Source organism: Acanthochromis polyacanthus, chromosome 4 (genome assembly GCF_021347895.1).
Source record: "Acanthochromis polyacanthus isolate Apoly-LR-REF ecotype Palm Island chromosome 4, KAUST_Apoly_ChrSc, whole genome shotgun sequence".
In the NCBI taxonomy this organism is placed as follows: Eukaryota; Metazoa; Chordata; class Actinopteri; family Pomacentridae; genus Acanthochromis; species Acanthochromis polyacanthus.
The window spans coordinates 23,423,026-23,446,464 of record NC_067116.1 but is presented as its reverse complement, the minus strand read 5'-3'; the positions used below and the strand labels follow the sequence as shown (position 1 = coordinate 23,446,464).

The 23,439-nt window shown below is 38.6% G+C and overlaps 1 protein-coding gene and 1 long non-coding RNA gene across 2 annotated transcripts; one reads left to right on the top strand and one right to left on the bottom strand.

Moving 5' to 3' along the window:
- Positions 1-1,879: 1,879 nt before the first annotated feature.
- On the top strand, positions 1,880-5,550 carry LOC127533786 (uncharacterized). Its single transcript, XR_007941663.1, has 3 exons — positions 1,880-2,048; positions 3,875-4,079; positions 5,137-5,550. It is a non-coding gene; the product is annotated as an uncharacterized LOC127533786 (long non-coding RNA).
- A 4,766-nt stretch (positions 5,551-10,316) lies between these two features.
- Positions 10,317-22,858, bottom strand: LOC110962608 (N-acetyllactosaminide beta-1,3-N-acetylglucosaminyltransferase 3). The gene is made up of 2 exons (XM_022210598.2): positions 22,766-22,858; positions 10,317-13,544 (listed from the first exon to the last, which is right to left on the bottom strand). The coding sequence occupies exons 1-2, from the start codon at positions 22,837-22,839 to the stop codon at positions 12,401-12,403; spliced, it is 1,218 nt and encodes a 405-aa protein (XP_022066290.2). The 5' UTR covers positions 22,840-22,858; the 3' UTR covers positions 10,317-12,400.
- Positions 22,859-23,439: the final 581 nt, after the last annotated feature.

The following is a 23,439-nucleotide window of genomic DNA, read 5'->3' as shown; positions in this document are numbered from 1 at the left end:
GTCGGGTCTTCCCGGAAAGTCAGTGTAAACAGACGCTTCTCCCAGAAACAGCTGTAACGCAGCTCTATCTCTCTTTTGTGGAGTTCGTCAATGCTGAGGTTCATGAGGTTAGGAGCTGGTGAATGTTCTGAAGCATGTGTTGTAATATTTTGAATATAATAGAGGCCACACTCGCAGTTAGAGAAAATTGGACCCCATCACTTTCCATGCATAGCGCCAATGAAGTGTGGTTAGCAACGAAATAGTTGAGCCATCTAGTGGCAGAAGAAGTGCCGCCCACACCCAGTTTTTTTTTTTGTTTTTGGTTTGTTTTTTGTTGTTGCTTTTTTCTTCGTATGATGAAAACAAACTAATAACAAGTAACAATCTCAGCATCTGGGATTCAACAGTCTCAGTATCACTACTTACAATGACTTTGAACATACTTTTTCAGTGCTAAATAATCATTAACTGCTGGGTCTTGGACCATCTAACTTATTCTACCCCACAGGTCAAAGAGGAGAAGAGTCAGGTTATGTGCCCAGGCGTTCTCTGAACAATTCAGTCTTCAGTTGTGTCTTAAAAGTAGAAAGGAACTCAGCAGAATGCAGAGAGTTTGGTAGTTTGTTCCATCATTTGGGATCAACAGAAGAGAAGAGTCTGGCAAGAGATTTAGAGCCGTGACCTAGACACCTGAAGTACCTCAAGTAGGTTGTTGTTCCGCAGATGTTCAGAGACTTTGTTAAATACTGAGCGCTCCAGTGTTTTTGACAGGAATGGTAGAAGTGAGACTGTCCTGTAGTTTTCAACCTGGGCGGGGTTGAGATGAGGCTTTTTGAGCAGTGGGGTGACACGGCCTTTCTTAAAAGTAGCAACAAAATGCCAGTCACCCGGGCGGAATTCGAGAGGATCGAGAGGACTTGTTTCGAGCTCAGAAGAAGTCTGGAGAACTCATTCTCGCTCAGAGGAGCAAAAGAGCAGAGTGAAGCAGAAGTGGTGGGTTTGAGCTGACTGGACTGGTCAGGTTTGGAGAACTGGTTGCTGATTGCAGCCATCTTTTTAGTGGAAAAAGGAGGCAAACATGTGTAGGGTCAGCGCAGTGGATGGCTGAGCAGCTGGAGGAGAAAGCAGGGAGTTAAACGCCACAAACAGTTTTCTGGAATCAGAAGCAGCACAGATCTTGTTCTGATAGAAGACTTTTGTAGCGGACTGCAAGCAAGAGGTAAGGGAAGCAAGTTTCCTTTACCTCTTGCTGTAAGATGATCCCGTGGTCTGTGTGTGTGTTAAAAGCAAATTTGTTCCTATAATCGGTTACGAAAAAGGTCAGAGCCAGCTATTGTAGAGTGGGTAAAATAAAGCTGCCCTCCACTACTAATTTAATTTTAACGTGTTCTATTTTATTTTTTTATCTGCAAAGTGCAAAAATGTATATTACATGCAGTGTGCCACACACATACACATAGACCAAAAGAAACAGTTGCACTACACTTGCGTATTCTTGTTCTTAGAATGCGAGACTTACCTTCTCCTTGTGCACACACAGTGCAGCAAACGCCCCCTCTGCTGGTAGGTGATGCACACTGCTAGAAAACTACATTTTCTGCCAGTTAATCTCTTGTCATCACAGAAAACATACAGAAAAATAGCAACACACACTGAACATGAGCTGTAAATAAAATGCTAATTACACATGTAAATTGTAGTAGATCTAATTAATCCACTAATGGCTCTGTATGCCACACTATCATAAAAATTTAACTTGTCCAATACATACGTAAGCTCCTCGTGTGGGGGGAGCTGACTCTGAGTGAAGCCTTGCTGAATTTTGACATGGAATGGAATCTAGCCAATCATGAAGGGAGATGGAGAACAAGGATGTTGAGTAACTTGCTAACTGTGACACCTGTGTTGTTGTTTTCTGAAATGCGGTCCTGCAGTACGGCATGTGGGACCAGATCCGTGTAGACCACGGAAAAGAGTTCTACTTGACCCTCTTCATGCAGGAGAAACTGGCAAGCCACAGAAATAACACAGTGAGGCAGCCATATTTGCAAACGGCGTCAACACAGGTGAGTTGCCAAATTGGCCTCTTCAGCAGATTAGAAGCTGGGATAAAGAAAATATTGACGAAAACAGCCTGATTATATTTATGTGTATGTCTCTGTTGTATCTTGAGCAGCGATGATGTGTTGAGGATGAAGAAAAAGCTCTGTGCACACAGTATTGATTGTATATAAAAAGGTTTATTACAAAAAGGCATGTGTCAATCAGGCACTCACGCCTGATTGGTCTGCCTGAGAGAGGACTCAAAGGCAGTGTGAATCACTGTAACCAGTAACTTTAACTACCCACTTGGAAAACCTATCATTAGATTTACGATAATCAGGAAACATCCTATGGCCATCAATCACATTTAATCTAAAGATGACCTAAATAGGGAACAGGCACAGCCATTTCAACATTGACTCCAGTCACATCTATCCTAAAGATGACCTTGTCATAATCAAGACAAGACCATATTGCAGGTATCAACAGGTGCCTCAGTTAAATCAGGCATTCAGATACCACACCTCGTTACCCAATCACTCATCTGCTATCTGATACTGATGTCTCTGACAAGAGCAACATGATATGGTATCCATAAGAACTGTGCCATGGCTGGAGCTGATGGTCATCGTGAACTCAAGCAAACTACTCCTCTCTGGAAAACTGCTAGCCATTTCCTCATCACTCTAAAACATGCGGTAATAGTCAAGCTAATGTAAAAATACAGAGCAAACTTTAGGGGGAAAAAGGAGTGACTTTAATGGTTAATTATCATTAGGATCAAGGCAGCTTATGCTGTTGTGTTCAGTTCCCCTCTTTCTTCTGCTTGGGAATCCTACTTACCATGTGTAAAAACCACCAAATGAATCAACTTAAATAATGGCAGGGGGCCACAATTTTTCTTAGACATTGACAGAGGGCCACATAGGACTGCACTCTTAACCAGATATGAAAACTGCTGTTTTAATTATGTTTGTATATGTTTATTGACCAAACATATAGTGCACAGTAATTTGGCATATTCCATACTCAAATGCATGTATGACAGTTGTATTCCTTTTTGATAAATACGAATAGAAAAGGTTTGAAATAAACAAAATAGAATGACTCATTGTGATTTGTCTGACTCCAAAACATAATTCTCTACACATTGTGCCGAGCTTGAAAAAACAGATGAGAGAGAGAGAGAGAGAGAGAGAGAGAGAGAGAGAGAGAGAGAAAAAAAAAACCTGGACCCTGGAACACACTACTTTCTCAATCACGTTTTCTCTTTCCTCCGCTCATATCCATGGCACAACATCTCTTCCTCATTAGTTGGGACGACTGATGAAGAGGGATAGTTGGAACTGCACTGTAGTGGCCAGGTGTGTCAGTACAACTGATTCAGATTCAAGATTCAAATAACTTTATTTATCCCCTAGGGGCAATTCAGTTTGAAGACATGGGTTGCAGCAGGACAGGACATTAAACACACATTCCACATACTTGGATCTGTCAAAGGTCAAGTGAAGGGTCCAGCAATAAAGTGCAACAATGACAAGTGCACAATATCCATACATACCTAGAATGCATTAAAAACTACAAAACAACACTGTCACTGTCATTTAAAAGCCTGATGGCAGAAGGAATAAAAGAGTTGGCATATCTGCGTATCTCAGCACCACAGAGGACACATTTTTATAATTTTCAAAAATTAATCTGAGGGCCACTTCAAGTGAGGGCATGAGCCGTGTGCGGCCCCTGGACTGCCGGTTGCCCATCCTATTCGACTTCAATATCAGCTGCAAGTAATGACAGTCATAACTGAAAGTAAATTTAACTTTTTGTTTTTGCTCTGTTGAAATTCCAGAATCATATTGTTGAAAGGATGTGGGCAGAAGTCAACAACAGAGTGAACTACCCACTGAAAACGGCTCTCCTCCAGCTCGTAGACCAGGAGGAACTTGACATGGAGGACAACGTGACACGATACTGTGTCTCCACACTCACATGTCAGGTAGCAGAGCTTGGACTTGGTCGGATGGTGCAGTCCTGGAATGCACACAGGATCCAAGGTTATACTGATTTATACATTTTCTTTCAAGCCTACAATGTACTTCTACATTATAAACATAGCAGTGTGTAAAATTACAAGGCTGTGGTTCATATCCCATTGCTCTTGGTATAATTGATGTTTGCCATCCCTGTCGGCATTATAGTCAATGTTCTGATATGTATTAATTGATTCCAGAAATTTACCTGTGTATGTGTGTAAGTGTCTGTCTGCTGACTATGTCTGTTATCTAGTGGAACAAATATTTCTCGACCTGTCAGACTCTACAATGAATAGAGTTGTTGTTTTTTTTTTTCTTTTTTTTTTTTTTTTTTTAAACAGATAATTTAGTTACCTCCTTGTATTGAACACTGAAGCCAAAAATACTTGGACTACTTTTCAGTGTAACTTATCGATAAGAATATTAAGGTAAACAAAATATATGTTAGTTTTAGTAGAAATATACTAACAGCTCACTTGAATAAGCATGCTTTAACAACTCCCTTGGAATTAACAATAGCTGGTTTTACATGGAACCTTCCATTCTCATTGGAATTGATTTAGAAGCTGTAACCAAATAAAAATTTTACATATACACCTCAATTAGAATAAACAGAAAAAACGAATGGAATTCCATTCGGTTTCACAAGGGGGGGAATATTCCTTTCCCCAAAGCGATCAAATGAAATCTTTTTTCATGTAAACAGTGAAAAGTGAAGTTGTCAGGCCGTATTCTGTCTGCGTATGCTCTGCTATGGAGCCCTCCACATCGCCTTTGGTGGGGATGTGTTGAGGTTGATTCTCTGTGGATACGACACAGAGCACAGGCAGTTACACGTCTGTATAACGGCTGTTCTGATTATGTACGGTAGCTGCTCATGTAAACACCAAATTGGAATAGATCCTGTCATGTGTAAATAGTTGATCAGAGATTGTCAGTTTGGAATGATTTTAATCGCAGTGAGAAAAAGTTTGCATGCAAACAAGGCTATTGAGGTGGATTGATATGCATGATGGTGATATGCTAATTACCCAAACCTAATCCTGTGATGATTTGTGTTTCTATCTGCTTATTTTAGGAAAAGGTTTTCCAAATCAACTGGCTCTGGGTGGATGCCCAAAGAAACTGCCGGCAGATTGTTTGCCAGAGGCTGCAGAAGCTGCACAAGCTTACCGCCAGGAAGTGGGGTCATCGCTGACGCAAGTCTCCCTTTTTGGGAGAAACCCATTCTCCACAGCTGAACAACAAACAGCAGCTGAAAATGAATTTGCACAGCAATACTTGGACATTTCTGTGCTCTACGACAATGCTGTGAACAACAATCCGACCAGTTATCAAAGCGGGATCAAGGACCTCATCAACATTGTAAAGAGATATGTGTAGAGAGATCTGAAACGTCACCAACATTTTTGTAACATAATGTTCTTCATATATTTTTATTTTTTCTGACTTTGTTTTTGTTATTCTTGTATTAAAGACTGTTGTTTTTTCACCAGGCTTTAGTCTCATCTTTGCTTTATCTAGCTTCCTCAATATGTCATGTTATGTCATGTATGATGCTGTATAAAATTCATCACATATATAAGATTAATCGCATATAATACGACAATAATAATGATAAAAACATTTATTTGCCTTTCTAGTCACCCAAAGTGGCCTTACACAGTTAAATATATACACAGATACATAAAGCGCTGTTGAAACCATTACTAATACACTGGTAACACAAAATTAAAACATGTTTAAAACAGGGGAGAGTGAAGTTATGACAATGACTGCTGAAAGAGGTAGGTTCTGAGGTGGGTTTTGAATGTTGGGAGAGAGTTCCAAAGCTTTGGGGCTGAGCCACTGATAACAAGACCTCAGTTTTGTTTCCTTTGAGCTTGAGGAAATTCTGGAAACAGGCAATGAGGGAGTTAGGAGGGAGTGGGGCTGTGGGGTCAGAGGAGATGTAAAGTTGTGTGTCATCTGATAGATATAATATATTTATTATATCACATACTAAAGTATATCACATATAAGATGAAACCCCATTTGTATTTATGCTCTCCCAATGAATAAAACAAAAGTACAGAAGTACTCCTGTAAACCAAACCAAAGCAACTGGATCTGCCTATCCCAGATCTCCCCCCATTAAACATTCACCATCGACAAACAGCGCAGAATCCACATTCACTAGACTGTTATGTTTGCATGAGTTTATATTATTGTGCATTTTAAAACTGAGTTTGACTTTCTAGTTACGTTGAGCAGGTATCAACTTTTGAGTGACCATTATGAAACTCTGGGCTTCTTTCCCCCACCTCACTCCTAATTGGACAGGCTTTTTCAAGATATAAGGCCTAAATTAAAGCAAATAACAACAGCAACATAATAATAATAATAATAATGATAATAATGATAATATTAATAATAAACACGTATTTGCCACCTTTAATGAATGTGGCACATTTACTGGATATTAAAAACATGGTGGTGTGTTGTTTTAACTGGGTAGGGGTATCTCGAAACTAAAGCCTTTTTTTGAGCGCACACCCTGCCATTAACCCAGATCACATTAACCCAGATCAATGTATTAATTGCCTGATAGGGGATGGTTGGTGGCAACATTAAGGAATGGCGACACCTGCTGGTCATTTTATATACCTACTTTCAGCGCGCCTCTTCGGCCTCCTCTTGGGTGTTTAATCCGATAGATAGGCTATCTTTCGCTCATTCAATCAATAAATAGCCTACTATCGTGCAAACTCTGTACTGTGTACACGACTTGCTTTGATTTAGAATTAGGGGAAGTGCAGTGGGGGCAGGCAATACAAAGAAAGTCAGTCTGTCTATGCCTGCGAGCGCAAGAGCTTTATTGTGATGGACAGGAGCTTTATTGTGCACCGGTGGGCTCCGAAGCCCCGCCCACCAATAAAACGAAATATGGAGTCGTATTTTCATTTTGGGGGTGAAAACGAAAAAACGAAAAAACAAACCGTTTCCTGGTTTTTTGTTTTTTTGGTCAAAACGAAAAAACGAAAAAACGAACCGTTTCCTGTTTTTTTGTTTTTTGCTCAAAACGAAAAAACGAAAAAACGGCTTGTTTTTTTGTTTCTGCTTGTGTGTTTTACAGCCGGGAATCAAACGGATAAAACGTACCTTGTCCTACGTGGGCCCATCTTTATTCGACACTGAAGTGTTACAGACCTCACGGTAAAAACAATTCAACTTTGGAGTCATATTTAGCCACATTCATATCATTGATGCAATCTCGAGATTCACATAAGCTTAAACTCTGGTTACACAACCCTAAAAGCTGATCTTACAATCGCCAACTGAGGTATAATCTGACTAGAAGAATAGTTGTAATTTTAGGAACATGGTAATTAATGGGGCAGAGTTTGATTAGAACAAAACCTTTACATGTTTGAATCATGTTACAAATAGATCCTTTGGTCTTTTCAAGCAAGGCAATTTCTTTTTAATGATATCGACTTCCCCTTTTTTGTGTTCAGTTTTTCTCACATTACAAACACTAATACGGCACTTTGTTTAGCTGTGCCTTATGCAATATCTTAGGAATGGTAAAGACTTAAATACTGAATAAATAAACATGATCACAGTAGTGTGGTCTTCACTGTAACAAGCCTCAGTTAACCATAGTAAAAGTAACACTCAGTAATTGTATGTTGAGAAAGGAGGGTTGCAGATATGGTGAGATTTCAACAGCACAGACTCAAGTACATATTGTGAAATATTATAAATTCTGAAAATGTTTTAGAAACAGTTCAGTAGTGTTTATCCTAATAAGCAGAGCAGATTCATGTGAGCACCTGTTGGCTTTAAGAGATGCAGGAAAGGGATGAATCTAGAAAAAAGGAAAACCACATATGAATAGAGCCCAGACTTTGGTGTGAAACCCCTGGTTAGGTTGAGGAAATTATCATTTCGACCACAGGTTTCAAAGCTCAGTGTTACAGGTTTCCATGGTGCTTTACATGCGCCTGTACACAGGACTGCATGAGGTTGCCTGGTTCGGATTATCGCTGATGACAATACACTGTTTGGCCAATGAGTACATGTAAGCGGGTCCTGCTGTCTTCATCTATGGGTGTGATAACAACCGAGAACGAGCAGATTGTGGGGCGACAACATCAGAATTGATGTTATCAGCCGGAACAGGCACGGCACATCGAAACCAAACTCCTCCCTCAGGGAAGAATTCAGTAGAGTTGCCAACTCTCAGCTTTTGGTGTGAGATAAATTCTCACATGCTGTGACTAACCAAACAGAACAAAACACACATCAAATTACAGGAAATTTCACACCTTTAAGAGGAAAAGTAGGTTGTAAATGTTAGACACATCTTTAAAGGTCAGACTTTACAGAACTTCACACAAAGTACAAGAGAAAGACTACCTGAAGTGTCATATTGCATGTAAAAGATTGCATTTATAATAATATCTATACTAAATATCTTTAACAACAAATAGCTATATGATTCTTTTGTTTCTTTTACCAGGTGGCCTGTTGAATATCTATTCTACACACTTGATGGTTTAGTAAAACCAGTCCAATACAATAGGGTTGCAATGTGTATTACGCATATAGACAAATCTATCTGCAATGAATCGTCATGATATTACAGTGTTTGTTTTTTGTTTTAACTGTCTGAGAGTGTTGGTTCAACAGTGTGGTCAGTTTGAACTGTGTAATTTGTGTTTCCTTTATTGTGTCCATCCCATTTATATCAGTGAGGACTTGTCTGGATATTAAACTCACTCTCATTTGGGTCATTTTTTATTCCTGTCCTGCACAAAATCATCTTGACATGCACTGTACTGTCTCTATTAAACATAATCATGAAGAAAAAATAGCACTGTTTACATGCCACCTCCAATACATGGAGGGGTATAATACAAGACAGCTGTATTGTATCATGTAGTGCTCAGCTAAATGAGGGTCTCACATTCACCAAAAATACAAATAGAGAGAGAAAAAAAAAACCAAACAGTAGGTTCTGTATGTTTCAACTTTTATCAGTAAATGTGTCCCTTTATATTTAGTGTTTACAAATGACAACATAAAATAAATCAGAGTACTGGATCATTTATGTTTCCAGTTTACCAGCCTGTCTGCTTTAAAAGTAGAAAATAAGGAAGACAAATCAAGAAACATGAAGAAAGGTTTAATTGCTGGTAAAATGTGTCTGCATGGTGGCGGCATTAGCATCTAGTCAGGGAATGTGTTTATTCCTGCACTGGAAACACGTTCTTGTCAGCTGAGAATGACCGGCAATGCTTTGGACTACTGGAAAAAGTAGATACAGCTTGATAGCTCACTTTTCTATCTTCATTTTAAATGAACTAAATACCTGACACAGTCGGTCAGAGCTTGGTATGTCATGCTACAATTTTTTAACCGCATTTAAGAGGTGGTGGGTGTTCACCTAAGAACCCAGAATTCACCCATGCACACACATGCTTTAGTGTCACCCGATTTCCCTTGAACCTCTGCAGACATCTATGATTTTGTCAGCAACTCGAAAGATAATCGTGTTAGGTATGTCATTTTGACATGCAGGCGTGAAGCAACACAGCAGATAAGAATTCAGATTGATCAGCTACGTGAAGTATCTTCAAACATCCCTTCAAGTATCGTACCTGTGGAGGAAGAAAGAGTTTGACAGCTCATCTGTGCAGCAGATTTATGACTGGATTGTTAAGAATCCTGTAATCAGGCTCTGCTAACATGCATGTTTCACCGTTATCCAGCCGTTCAGAAGGCGACTTGATCACAGCAGCATTCAGGTGTGATGAGCATGAGATGAACAACTTTGCATCAGTATAATTTTTCAGAAAAAAAAGGGTCACTGTAAGTTGCAAGATAGTTACTGTTTTTGTGTACTTTGACAAATAATTTAAGAGCTGCTGCCTAACAGAAGGTGTTTCATACATGCTACAAGTATTACATCAAAGAAGCAATCTATGCTGCTCATTCCTTCTTTCATTTGAGGCAACTTGCAAAATCTAACCTATGGGTGCTGGAATGTAAACAGCTGAGCACGGTGTTATCATCTATATGCGTAATACACATATAGAATGTCTGTTATATGGAAGAAGACACAAATGAAAGCTATTCAGCTCTGGTTCATTACCGCCGCTGCAAACTGTTCTGTTGGATAACTTTGAAAAAATTAAAGTGCATCTAATAAACCTTCAATATATTTCCAACAATGTGTGCCCTTTAAAAAGTCAAACAACAATATACTGTATGTATATTTTTATATCATTACATTTATTGTTTTAGTGAGTCCATCAAAAGTTTTATTTCAAAGTTGTTGTTTTTTTTTTATTTTCTAATAGTCCAAACTCTTTGTAGCAGCATCAAAATCACACTGGGACATTTCCGTCTGTATTCAGTTCACTATACTGAATATAGGACAAGGTAAACACACACACGCACAGACACACACACACACAGAAAACATGTCAACTTTTTTTTTAAAAAAAACCCTGATATTAATCTTTTTTATGATTATGTACTAGAAGCAACTTCTTTAAATATGAGTATTTGACAGTTCAAAAAATATAGACAAAAGGCACAAACGCATGAATCCCTTTCTGTAACACAAATATTCAAGCTGACACAAAACAGAAGAAAAACTGAGCTTCAGCAGAAGATTAAATAACATTACATTTTTGCTGTTAAGCAACCCTGAGGAATTATCTTTAAATTTTTGGAAGGCTGTGGACACCACATTCTTAAATTTCATTAAAGCCTGACTCCAGTCACACAGAGCTGGCTCCTGTTCAGAAGGGTTCAATACAAAGCACAGATGTCTGCATAAATACAGTGTTAAACTTAACGTAAGTGTGATTAAAATATCTGACCAAACATTAAGCAAGTATGACCAAGGAATATTTGGTACCAGTTTTTGGCTGTTGACGATGCTTGGAGCAGACAAAGCATCATGGACATGAATCCGCTGGTAGTCAGAATACATCGTGGATTGTAACTCATCTCTAATTACAACACAATCACAAAACCAATGTCAAATAGACAGTAAATACAATGGTCACAAAACAATCAATCAATATTACAGGAAACGTCCACTCACAGATGGAGTGTGATCTTTCACAAACTGCAACAGCAGCCACTTTTAACCACAGCTGTGCCCGAACTGTGTCTGCAGACAAAAAAAAAAATCACTTAAAGGTCCTCCGCTCCCACAGCGGTCCACAGCTCTGCACAGATAAACTGATCAATTAGACTCCGTCTATATGCTCAGGGTGGGTGGGACAGTTTACATCAATCAGTACATGGAGTTTCACAACACACTCTGTGTCAAAATTCAGATGTTAACTATCTTAGCAGATACAAATGCAGGAAGAAGCTAAATCGGAATGTTTTATACTGGAGAAAACAGTCAAATATATATCATCAACTGAATTTAACTAAAAAAAAAGAAAAAGGGAGAACTAATGAGCGTCCATCAGTAAGACCCATTTGTTTACATCAGGATAACTCAGTAAATCCTCCCACATTTGAGAAAGCTTTTTGTTTCCACATGAAACATATTCAGTTCGCATTGTCAGCAGTGGCAAAATTGTCATTTGAGATTCGTGGCAATATTTGAAACAGTGCAGTCCAGATGAGGAAAATACTTACAGCTGAAGACTGCAGCTTACATTACAGCAGACAAAGCATACCGTTTAATCATTCCCTTACATGTATGCTTTGGGACTTTAAAAAAGCTTTGTCAACCTGCATACACACAGCATTGCTTCAAATGTGGAAAGAAATGTTCATTTAAAGACCCAGGACTTGCTGTTGGTAAGCATTATATGTATATATATTTTTGCACAGTTTGGTCTCACCAACAGATCTATATAACCATTAATCCATATTTTTGTTGAGATGCTCACTCACCAGGACTGTATAGTACCTACACAGCAACATCACACAAACTGGTAAAGACACATGCGGCATTTGGTGAGTCAGAAGGCAAGAAGATATTGATCTTACATTCATTAGGGAAGAGAAACGTGATATCTGATATCTACTGCATTGGTAGGTAGTCAGAACACAGATAGAAAATAACAAATGTGTCAGTTCATGCAGTGCTTTGCGTCTATCTGCTCAGATCTGGCCAACAATGCAACCTGACGCAAAGCAAGATCTGAAGTCCCACCATTACCCAGACAGCAGTGGATGAGGTAAATGTGCTCGACAGTTTCTTCATTCTAGCCAAAGTATGTAGAAAAAAGCCCATCATTCCCAAGTCCATTTGAGTACAAGGTGTAAATTGTCAACAAGCTCTGTTACCACCAGTAAGCTTCAGTTTAGTGCTGCTAATGCTATTTTGTGGAAGGGAAACACCTCAGAGTAGGATCGTGTATCCTGTGCCACATCAGATACATCTGAGACGGAAGGAATCTGTGTACCAATAAGACGTCTTTATAAAAACAAGGGTCGTATCCGTCTAATGTGCTGGAGGGAATGTGCAGTCCTGCTGTTTTCACACCCATATGGGAGGAAGGACCAAGTCCTGCTTTGGCCAGACATATCCCCATGTAAACGTCATCAATAGGAAGGATGGTGATGGACAGAGACATGTTGTATATGACCAGAGCTGTATGACCGGACAGGAGGAAGCCCCCACCACCACAGTAAGGAGGGTACGAGTTGGACTCCTGCACCTGAACTGGGATATAATACTTGCTCCCTGATGATCTAATGGGCCCCACATTCTGGATTAGATGTCCTGTGAAAAGGTGTTTGCTTCCATCATTGTCCTTCAGGCTTTGGAGATACTCGACCATGTTGCCTGTGTGGGCAAAGACGTCGTCATCACCATTCAGCAGGAAGCGAGCGTTTGGACAGTTTCTCTCCATCCATTCCAGGAACAGTATCTGCTTCAAGGTGAGGTTGTAAAATGTGTCACTAAAGTCCCACTGAATGATGTCATGGTACTCCTGCTGCTCTAGCTCTAGAATTTTGTTCAGCCTGTTCTTCTCAAAGCCGGCACCCGACGTTCCCGAGATGAAGATCCTTCGAATCCACACACCTTTGTGTAACCTCTCTTTGGCCCAGGTTTTGCGTAGCACCTCTCGGCGGTCGTAGTTTGCAGGCGAGCTTTTAATGACCAGCAGAAGAAAGACGTCAGCAGATTTGTCAGCTCCTCCACATTTGTTTGGAAGGTCTAGCAGCATGGGGAAATGGCGGCAGTGTCGGTAGTAGAGAAAGTCTTTTATGGAACCAGGGAGGGAGTTGAAGTCTGAGATGTTGGCAGCAGACATATTTTGTTGACATCCTGGCCAGAAGAATAAGTAAGAGTTGTTTTTCGTGGGTTGCCTTCTTTGGCTGTGATCCTCTCTCACTTCTGCATGGCGTCGCATGACTTTGTGGTCAATAAAATCTTTACAGATATGTAGGACCAACAGACCAAGAGCTCCAGCCATCAAGAATGTTGTTGCTTTGATTCTTCTCATTTTTGAAACTCTGCAGACAAGACAAAAACAATGAATTAGTTAGTACTTGCTGAAGTTGTATGACAAGTTAGTGTTTATGGGTAAACACTGGCTTTGCAGGCCCTCACACACTGCATGAATGTAACGGGTAGAAAGGCAAGAAGCCAAAATCTTATAGATTTGTACACTACCTGCCTAGAAAAAAGTAAACAAGAAATGTAGGAGAGAAACATGATTACACCCTGATATATCTGTGAAGAGTTGCTGAAGCAAACCAAAACCAAAAATGATTGTTTATTGAACTTTGAATTTAAAGACTGACTCCACTAAGATTCAGATATCACAGAGTCAAATTAAATGGCCAACCACTACAAGGGGATTTCCAATTTGAAGCTCTATTTAAAATGTCTGAAAAGGTAAACAGGATCTTAAGACTGGCTGTTAATTGTTTATTGTTGAAATCATCAATTAGAACCACTCCCCTAAAGAGAAGACATTATTCAGTGAGTTGCCATTCCTGAAATAAAGGGAATAACAAAATACACACGTGGACAAAATTGTTGGTACCCCTCAGTTAAAGAAGGAAAAACCCACAATTCTCACTGAAATCACTTGAAACTCACAAAAGTAACAATAAATAAAAAATTATTGAAAACTAAATAATCAAAATCAGCCATCACTTTTGAATTGCTGATTAACATAATTATTTAAAAAAACAAACTAATGAAATAGGCCTGGACAAAAATGATGGTACCCATAACTTAATATTTTGTTGCACAACCTTTTGAGGCAATCACTGCAATTAAACGATTTCTGTATTTGTCAATGAGCGTTCTGCAGCTGTCAACAGGTATTTTGGCCCACTCCTCATGAGCAAACAGCTCCAGTTGTCTCAGGTTTGATGGGTGTCTTCTCCAAATGGCATGTTTCAGCTCCTTCCACAAATGTTCAATGGGATTCAGATCTGGGCTCATAGAAGGCCACTTTAGAATAGTCCAACGCTTTTCTCTCAGCCATTCTTGGGTGTTTTTGGCGGTGTGTTTTGGATCGTTGTCCTGTTGGAAGACCCATGACCTGCGACTGAGACCAAGCTTTCTGACACTAAGCAGCACATTTCTCTCCAGAAAGCCTTGATAGTCTTCAGATTTCATCGTACCTTGCACACTTTCAAGACACCCTGTGCCAGATGCAGCAAAGCAGCCCCAAAACATTACTGAGCCTCCTCCATGTTTCACCGTAGGGACAGTGTTCTTTTCTTCGTATGCTTGCTTTTTGAGTCTATGAACATAGAGTTGATGTGCCTTACCAAAAAGCTCCAGTTTGGTCTCATCTGTCCAAAGGACATTCTCCCAGAAGCTTTGTGGCTTGTCAACATGCATTTTTGCAAATTCCAGTCTGGCTTTTTTATGAGTTTTTTTCAGCAGTGGTGTCCTCCTCGGTCGTCTCCCATGAAGTCCACTTTGGCTCAAACAACGACGAACGGTGCGATCTGACACTGATGTACCTTGGCCTTGGAGTTCACCTTTAATTTCTTTGGAGGTTGCTCTGGACTCTTTGGATACAATTCGAACGATCCGTCTCTTCAATTTGTCATCAATTTTCCTCTTGCGGCCACGTCCAGGGAGGTTGGCTGCTGTCCCGTGGGTCTTGAACTTCTGAATAATATGAGCCACTGTTGTCACAGGAACTTCAAGCTGTTTAGAGATGGTCTTATAGCCTTTACCTTTAAGATGTTTGTCTATAATTTTTTTTCGGATGTCCTGGGACAATTCTCTCCTTCGCTTTCTGTTGTCCATGTTCAGTGTGGTACACACCTTTTCACCAAACAGCAGGGTGACTACTTGTCTCCCTTTAAATAGGCAGACTGACTGATTATGAGTTTGGAAACACCTGTGATGTCAATTAAATGACACACCTGAGTTAATCATGTCACTCTGGTCAAATAGTTTTCAATCTTTTATAGAGGTACCATCATTTTTGTCCAGGCCTGTTTCATTAGTTTGTTTTTTTAAATAATTATGTTAATCAACAATTCAAAAGTAATGGCTGTTTTTGATTATTTAATTTTCAATAAATTTTTATTTATTGTTACTTTTGTGAGTTTCAAGTGATTTCAGTGAGAATTGTGGGTTTTTCCTTCTTTAACTGAGGGGTACCAACAATTTTGTCCACGTGTGTAGCTAACAGTTTAAGGCAAGAACTTAGAAATGATGTGTCATGCCTCTATGACTCAGCTGACTATTCAAATCGTAATTTGTATCCATTTCTGACTAAATGTTTAATATATGCAGGGAAAACTCAAAACAAATTTAATGTTATGTATATATATATATATATATATATATATATATACACACACACGAGCAACAGCTCTGGTTGACATTCCTGCTGTCAGCATGCCAAGTGCACGCTCCCTCAAATCTTGCCACATCTGTGGCATTGTGCTGTGATAAAACTGCACCTTTCAGAGTGGCCTTTTATTGTGGGCAGTCTAAGGCACACCTGTGCACTAATCATGGTGTCTAATCAGCACCTTGATATGGCACACCTGTGAGATGGGATGGATTATCTCAGCAAAGGAGAAGTGCTCAGTATCACAGATTTGTGAACAATATTTGAGAAAAATGGTGATATTGTGTATGTGGAAAAAGTTTTAGATCTTTGAGTTCATCTCATAAAAAATGGGAGCAAAAACAAAAGTGTTGCATTTATATTTTTGTTGAGTGTGTATATATATATATATATATATATATATATATACACATTTGGGCTTTAAACCTTTATTTGGATGTCAGTTTTTAAATGTACAACAACTGGTATTTTCACTTCCCATTGCTGAAGCTAATCGTCTCAACACAGGTCAACAGCCTTGCTCTGATCATCGACAGCCCCCCCTTTCCTCGGTTATAATTAGTGTGTCACTTCTTGTCTCTATCCACCATATCTGGACCACACCCTACTTTTGCACAACATTCCACTGAAGTCTTTGTTTACCTACATCACATAATGACTAACAGTCCTCGGGCATCCTCCTGAATAAACCAATTCACTGACATCAAGTCCCCCAGAATAGATTGTTAAACATTTAACGTCCGCTGAACCTGTCACACCCCTGCTTTTTCAACTATACCAGCCTCCTGTGATGCAATTCTAAAATCTTGCTTGTAACATCTAAAGGCTTTTATCATCTTCCATCAGCCTATCTCACTCACCTTCATTAGACTTGCATTTCCTACTGCACTCAAACTTTGGAACTCACTTCCTCCTCGCATCCACTTCCATTACCAAATTCAATACTGCTCTTAAAACAAGATTTTCTAATTTTCTTACTCACTTCCACGGCATCAACTGCATTTTATTTTATACTATTACAGTGTTGGTTTTTTTAAACTCATTGTGTGTTTTATTATTGGTTTTCTGTGATGCAATATGACCATGAGTGACACGAAAGGCAACAATAAATAGAATATATTATTAGAAATCAGGGTTCCCAAGAAAAAAGGTGTGACCTGCTAGCCAATTGTCTTTTTTGATGTAGGGTGGGTATAGGTCAGCAACCGACTAATGGCAGCAACAAAGTCGACTCCTATAGTTCCTCTAATAAGTTACTGAATACGAGGAACTTGTCAGCTGCACCTGTGGACTCACTGGAGCTGCATATATTTGCAGTGTTTTCCTCATCATTAACACAACCAGTATTTGACTGTCTGACAAAAAATATCCAAGTTTTTAAGCTTTTATGTTTGTGACATTTTGTTTTGATTGTCCCTCTATGCACAATAAAAGACTATAAATAATAGCATAAATAATAATCATAAGGTAGCCACAACAAGCATACTCTGCTTTATCATCTGTTTGACTCTAAATGGGATCATGATTTACAAAATGAGCATCATTTTGTATTGATATACACCTGAAATTAACAACTGAGATCATAAATCCCCACCCCCTCCTATTATCCACCTCCCCCGTCATCCCCACTCTCACCCGACCGGTTGAGGCAGATTCCTGCCTTCCCTGAGCCTGGTTTTGTCAGAGTTTTTTTTTCCTCCTCCCCATTAAAGAGGTGGGGTTTTTTTTGGTTCCTTACCACTATCGCTGTCTGCTTGCTCATAGGGAATCCAAAGGAAACTCTAGAGTGTTGGGTTCTCTGTTCCTTGTTTAAATCTTAAGGTCTGTAACTTACTATGTGAAGTGCTATGAGATGATGTGTTGTAAATTGACACCAAATAAATAAAACTGAATTGAATTTAAAGAAAACTGAATTGAAATTGAATGAACTCATCAGGAAAATGTGTATTTGTGAGAAATAGATCATTTTTACATAGACTTTAATAAAATTTGACCCAAAAGAGTCGCCCCCTGTTGGCTGATAGAAAGAATGGAAGTTTAAGGCACCTCTGTTAGGGGTAAGTACACTGTTCTCAGACCTGCTGTTTCCTTGCAGTGAGCTCCCATTCTGGCTAACACATTTTGCTGATGATCTTTCCAAGTATTTTTTTCTGTTTCCAACCAGACCACCCCTCATTAACTTTCAAAAATACATATTTAAAAATTCCTGGATGCTTTGGCCTGTTTGGACAGTCAACTTAGGGCCGGTCTGATTCACCAGCAGAAACCCTGTCATCAGCTCTATTTTGTCAGTGCCAAAGAGCTCATAAATATCATTACTTGGCAATAAACCACATTCTGATTCTGATATGTTGCATTTTTTAAACCACAGCTGCTTATTTGCATACCAAGCAGTGATGGGACACTTTTTCTTGTGTTTTAAAAAAAAACTATGAACATTTTAATTCATATTTACATTTCACCAGTAATATATAAACCTTCAAATGAAAGTTTATAACACACTATAATGTAGTTGTGAGCAAACACAAGGCGCAAGTGTTAAAGTACAGTATTTGTCCAAAAAATAATGCTTCTCTTATAAAGACCAGCATTGATTCTAAGCTATGTTTTTATTATATTGCTAATATTTTTTTTACAGGCCTGACAAGTAAACAACAAACAGAATCTGCTCTTTGGCAGGACGACATGTCCTGCAGTCTTAAGGGTATCACTTCCCAATCAAAACAGGGGAAAACAGCTCCTCTAAATGTGCGTGCATGACATTTGTTGAAAATAAAAGTAACGGTTGAAACTTACTGCGCCAGAGCAGCATTATCTGTGGCTAACCTGAGCCACATCCTGTCGCACAAATGAGTTGGCACAATATTGAGAAGAGCAGTTTCTCAAAACATTTCCCTTCACAAATTCACCCCCACTATTGGCTTCTGAAAAGAAACACCACCAGCACCAGCAGAACAATGTAACACTCAGCAGCACTAAACTAATACAGAACGAATAAAAAAACCATGCCGCTGTGCCTCAATTATTCATTTCAAAGTGCAATATTATGACCGTGCAGTTTCAGTACCGTGAGTTATAGGAGTGCGTTCCTGCTGAACCACTCTTTTTTGATCTTAATAGTCCACTGAAAAACTGTGTTTTCCAGGTATAAGACTTTTATGGCATAGAAAAAAAAGAAACTGATGAACTTGGCTCAGAAGTGGAGAGAATCAGATTATCGTTTTTGAGGAACAAAGAGCAGATGACAAAATACTGTTTGCTGAAAATCCTGACCATGGAAAGACTATTGATGTTTACAAATTCCCCTTTTGTACATTGCTATTAAGGGTTTACAAACTAATACTAAAGGTAACCTATACCAGTATCGGTGCTTTTCTCTGCCCTTAACTGTATAAAACACAAACTACTTTCAGGGTAATTTCACTGCCTTTGATTTCTTGTTCTTATCTTGTCCATTATAAGGAGCAGCCATATAAGCTGTATCATGTTTGGTTTATTTTTTCATCTAAGTTACCCACATCCTCTGTCGTCCTACCTGATAATACTTCCAGATTCTATATATTATCCATTAAAACAAAGACAAACTAAATTTTGTGTTGTGAAATTGATACATTTTGAAACTTATCTCACCATAAAATGCTGGTAGGAGAGATATCGTTTCTTAATTGTGCAGGGAATATATGTGTGGTTTCATTTAACATTTGCTACGCCTCACTGGACTCAAAACTTTAAGAGCAATTCAGCTGATTAGAAGGGATGGGAGGGTTAAATGAGCAGTGCGTTCATTCTACAGATGGCTGAAGCATTATTTTAACCAACAAATTATTTACTGGAGACACAACAGCTCATTCTGGAGTTGTGGCTTTAAAAATCATACCATTTTTCTGAAACTGAACCATGAAATACACCCACTGAGCCGTCTCTGGGGGCCTCAACTCAGGGACATGACTCCCTGAGCAACAAGCAGATGCCAACAGGGGCGAACAGCACAAGCTTCAGAGCAGCCATGAGGCGGCTCAGCATCTGTCTGCAACGTCCACACATGGTCCTGTCACAAAGGGTGGCGACAAATCAAACGCTGTCATGTCTCCTCAAACTGGGTGGAACGTGTTACACGGGCGATGTCAGACATTGAGTCAGTTAAACAAACTAAAAAGCCATTTTGTGAAGCGTCCAGAAAAGGGAAGCTCCCAGCCCACAACTTAACACAAGCCTCACTCTGTTAGCATGAGGAAATCAAACCTCTAATGACATGGTTGACAGCATGAAAAATGTAAAACCTAACGAGTTAATGGTCAACAAGGTAGCTTGAAGTCCTGAGGTGTGTTTATATCAAGGTGCGCCTGCGTTTAATGAGTTTAGTGTTGTGTCCTTATGATTTCTCCTTTGCTCATTCTATCAACATGCAGTGTTTCTCAACAATAAATCTGTGACCCATGATGTCGACACTAACAACAAAACTGCCCCGTTGCATCCCAAAATATTATTTACTACTTCGAACCCTCGTATCACCCTGCCGGTCAAAATTGACCCAGTTTAAAGTTTGAAAATGTGGGAAAATGTATATATATATTTTCACAGTGAAACTTCTGATGTCCACATTTTCAACATTTTTGGGAAATCTTTGAACATTTTTTGGTGGAATAAAAGAAATGTTGAAAATGTTTAAAAACATTCAGGGGGAAAAAAAAAATCTATCAAAATCCAATGAATTTCATTGGATTTTGGTTGATTTTTATGTGAATGTTCTTAAAGAGAATATTAGACGTTTTACTGATATATATGTAATCACTTTAGATATTTTTTTGATTTTTAATGGAAGATTTTTACTCATTTTTTGAAAATATTTACAAGAATTCTTGCCAAATCTGGGGGATTTTTTAAAAATAAAACTTTTAAGGAATTATTGGAATTTTCTTCCTGAAGGGTTTTGCAAATTTTCAGAAATTTGGGGAATTTTTTGCTGAATTTTTTCAGACAAGGAAACAATATTTTTTGGTGCCCGTGGATGAGGACAACAGGAGGGTTAAGCAGTCTGCTGGTGCTTAATATTTTTAGTTTATTTTTACTTTCGACTTACATAGATGGAAATATTTTATTTCTCTCATGATATGAATCTGACAATTCTGGTTACTGTGCACATTAAGGCTACACGATTGGTTTCTAAAATAAAATGCTCTTCTATGGGTTCAAGTAACAAACAGTATTTACAGGATGCATCAGTAATAATAATCTAATAGTATGAAAATAATAACAGTGATGAATCTGCTGCAAAATTATCAAAAAATTAACGACAAATTAAAAAAACTAAATAGTTTGAAAAAACTACAATTAGGAAATCACAAAGGCAGTAATTAGGATACACAAGGTGTGGCTGTTAAATAACAGCTGCAATTAAATTGCATCTAATTTGAGCAGATTTATAGTTTCAGAGTTTGTTAATTCTTGTCCATTAATTAATGTAGACTGAATGCTCGAATTAAATGCCACCACATACATTATGCAACATGTCTGACCGAGGGTTTAATCAATAATGAACAGAAGTTTGACTTTTAAAAAAAATCTAACCAAAGCTCTAATTGCAGTATCTGCAAATCAGATATTGTCCTCAAGTAACCTACATTTTTGTGATATATTTTTGTACTTCTAGCAACATTTTTTAGTTCAGAGTAATGTCTGGAGAACAAGATTTTCACCTGTACTGGGGTTTTTGCACAGTGCCATGTGTACTTTTAATAGCATACTTGTTCCAGTTCTTCAAATGTAGAGACTATTGTTGATTACAGTCCTGCAAAGAGCTTTAATACACAAGCTGTAGGTCTAAACCATCTTCAGAGAAGACTGCAAAAAAAAAAAAAAACTTTTTTTTTTACTCTATTAAAATTCTTGTTAGGAGTTTACGGCCTGAGCGTCACTAGCCACAAACCATGCAATTTTATGTATTTTTTCCTCTTTATTCATAGTTCTCACTCAAAAAACATAGAATTGTATTTATTTGTACAGTCTATTTTAGCATCGCTTGTGACAACAACTGTCCAGTTTGTGTTAGATTCTCTATCAGTTTTCTAGACTCCCTGTAAAGATGGTGGGATCTTATTTCACTTTCATTTCCTGGTAGTAGCTGAACTCTACAAGGCTAATGATTCACTAGATCCTTAATCTGTCACCAAATATCCAAATTACATGTAAAGATATTGCAGTCACTTTATATTCCTGTGATCCCCCCTTTTTGAATACATAGAATAAGACCAAGATCAGCCTCCCATAAAGTAACTGTTTCTAAAATATATATATATATATATATATATATATATATATATATATATATAGATTAAAGGAAATATTCATAAACGACAGGGACGCTACTGGCGTGTAAGATAAGATAAGATAAGATAGACTTTATTGATCTCACAAAGGAGAAATTTACTGTTACAGGGCTCTTTGAAACAAAAAACAGAGGAGTGCAAAAGTCACAAAAGTGCAATCAGAGGTACTGAAGCAGGCAGCACGTTATAGCTGTGTTTCTCAACAGGTCTTAAATGAAAAGGTCAGGTGACATTTATATTTCGCTCTCATAGAGGACTCACATACAACAGTCTACATGTCTCTATAATGGAGGACAGTGAAAGTAAATCAAACATTTCATAAAAATCAAACTCAAGTCATTTTCATAGTAGATCATAGATTTTTTAACTGTTTCTCATTTACCTGCCATTTGCTAACCGTATTAAATGAAGCAATCAGTCCCAATTAGATGGAGGAAATGGATCGAATCAGCGCAAAGTAGAGATTTTAAAATAAACCGTTACTTTGCAGAAACTCGCTCGAGTCTCTCATCATTTTTCAGGACAAGAAAACTAAAGAGCGTTTTGTAAAGTTGGAGCTGCAGAGTGTACTTACTCGATAAAGAAGACCGATCCTGGCTGTATGTATTGAGAAAAATCAGTATTTGGTCCTAAGTCCTTCAGCAGCATGACTCTGCTGCCTGCTGGGCGGAGCCTGTCTCTGCGTCACCATAGCGTCATCATCTACACATCACTGATCGATCGTCCTTAAAAATTGGAGAATTATGTATATAAATTGATTGGCATTGACTCTGTATGGGTAAAATCCCTTTGTATTCGGTTCTTTTTTTTTTTTTTTTGCTCAGAATGTACGCATAGAAACGTATATTTACTGTTAACATGAGAGTTATATGGAGGGTTGTCCTTAAGTTTAAACAAAGACCTAATATACATTTACAACAAAACTTTATTTTTATTTTTTTTAAAAAGGTTTCTAACCATAGTTTACGAAGTGCTTACAGACGGGATAAAAACTAAAAGAAGGATAATGAGGAAGTGCAATGGACAACAGAAGGTAAAACAAAAGGACAAAAAATGGGAAAATGAAGTTAAACTTAGTAAAACATTTTCAAAATGAATCAGTACCAGTAACGCCATTCACCTGACGCCTGATAGCGGCAGATTCCCCTCCTCTCCCTCCTTCTCTCTCCCTCTCTGCCAGGTGAGTGTGCGCGTGGCGTGTGCTTAGCGGGCAGGTGCAGCCAGTTACAATCAACGGAACTGGCGCGT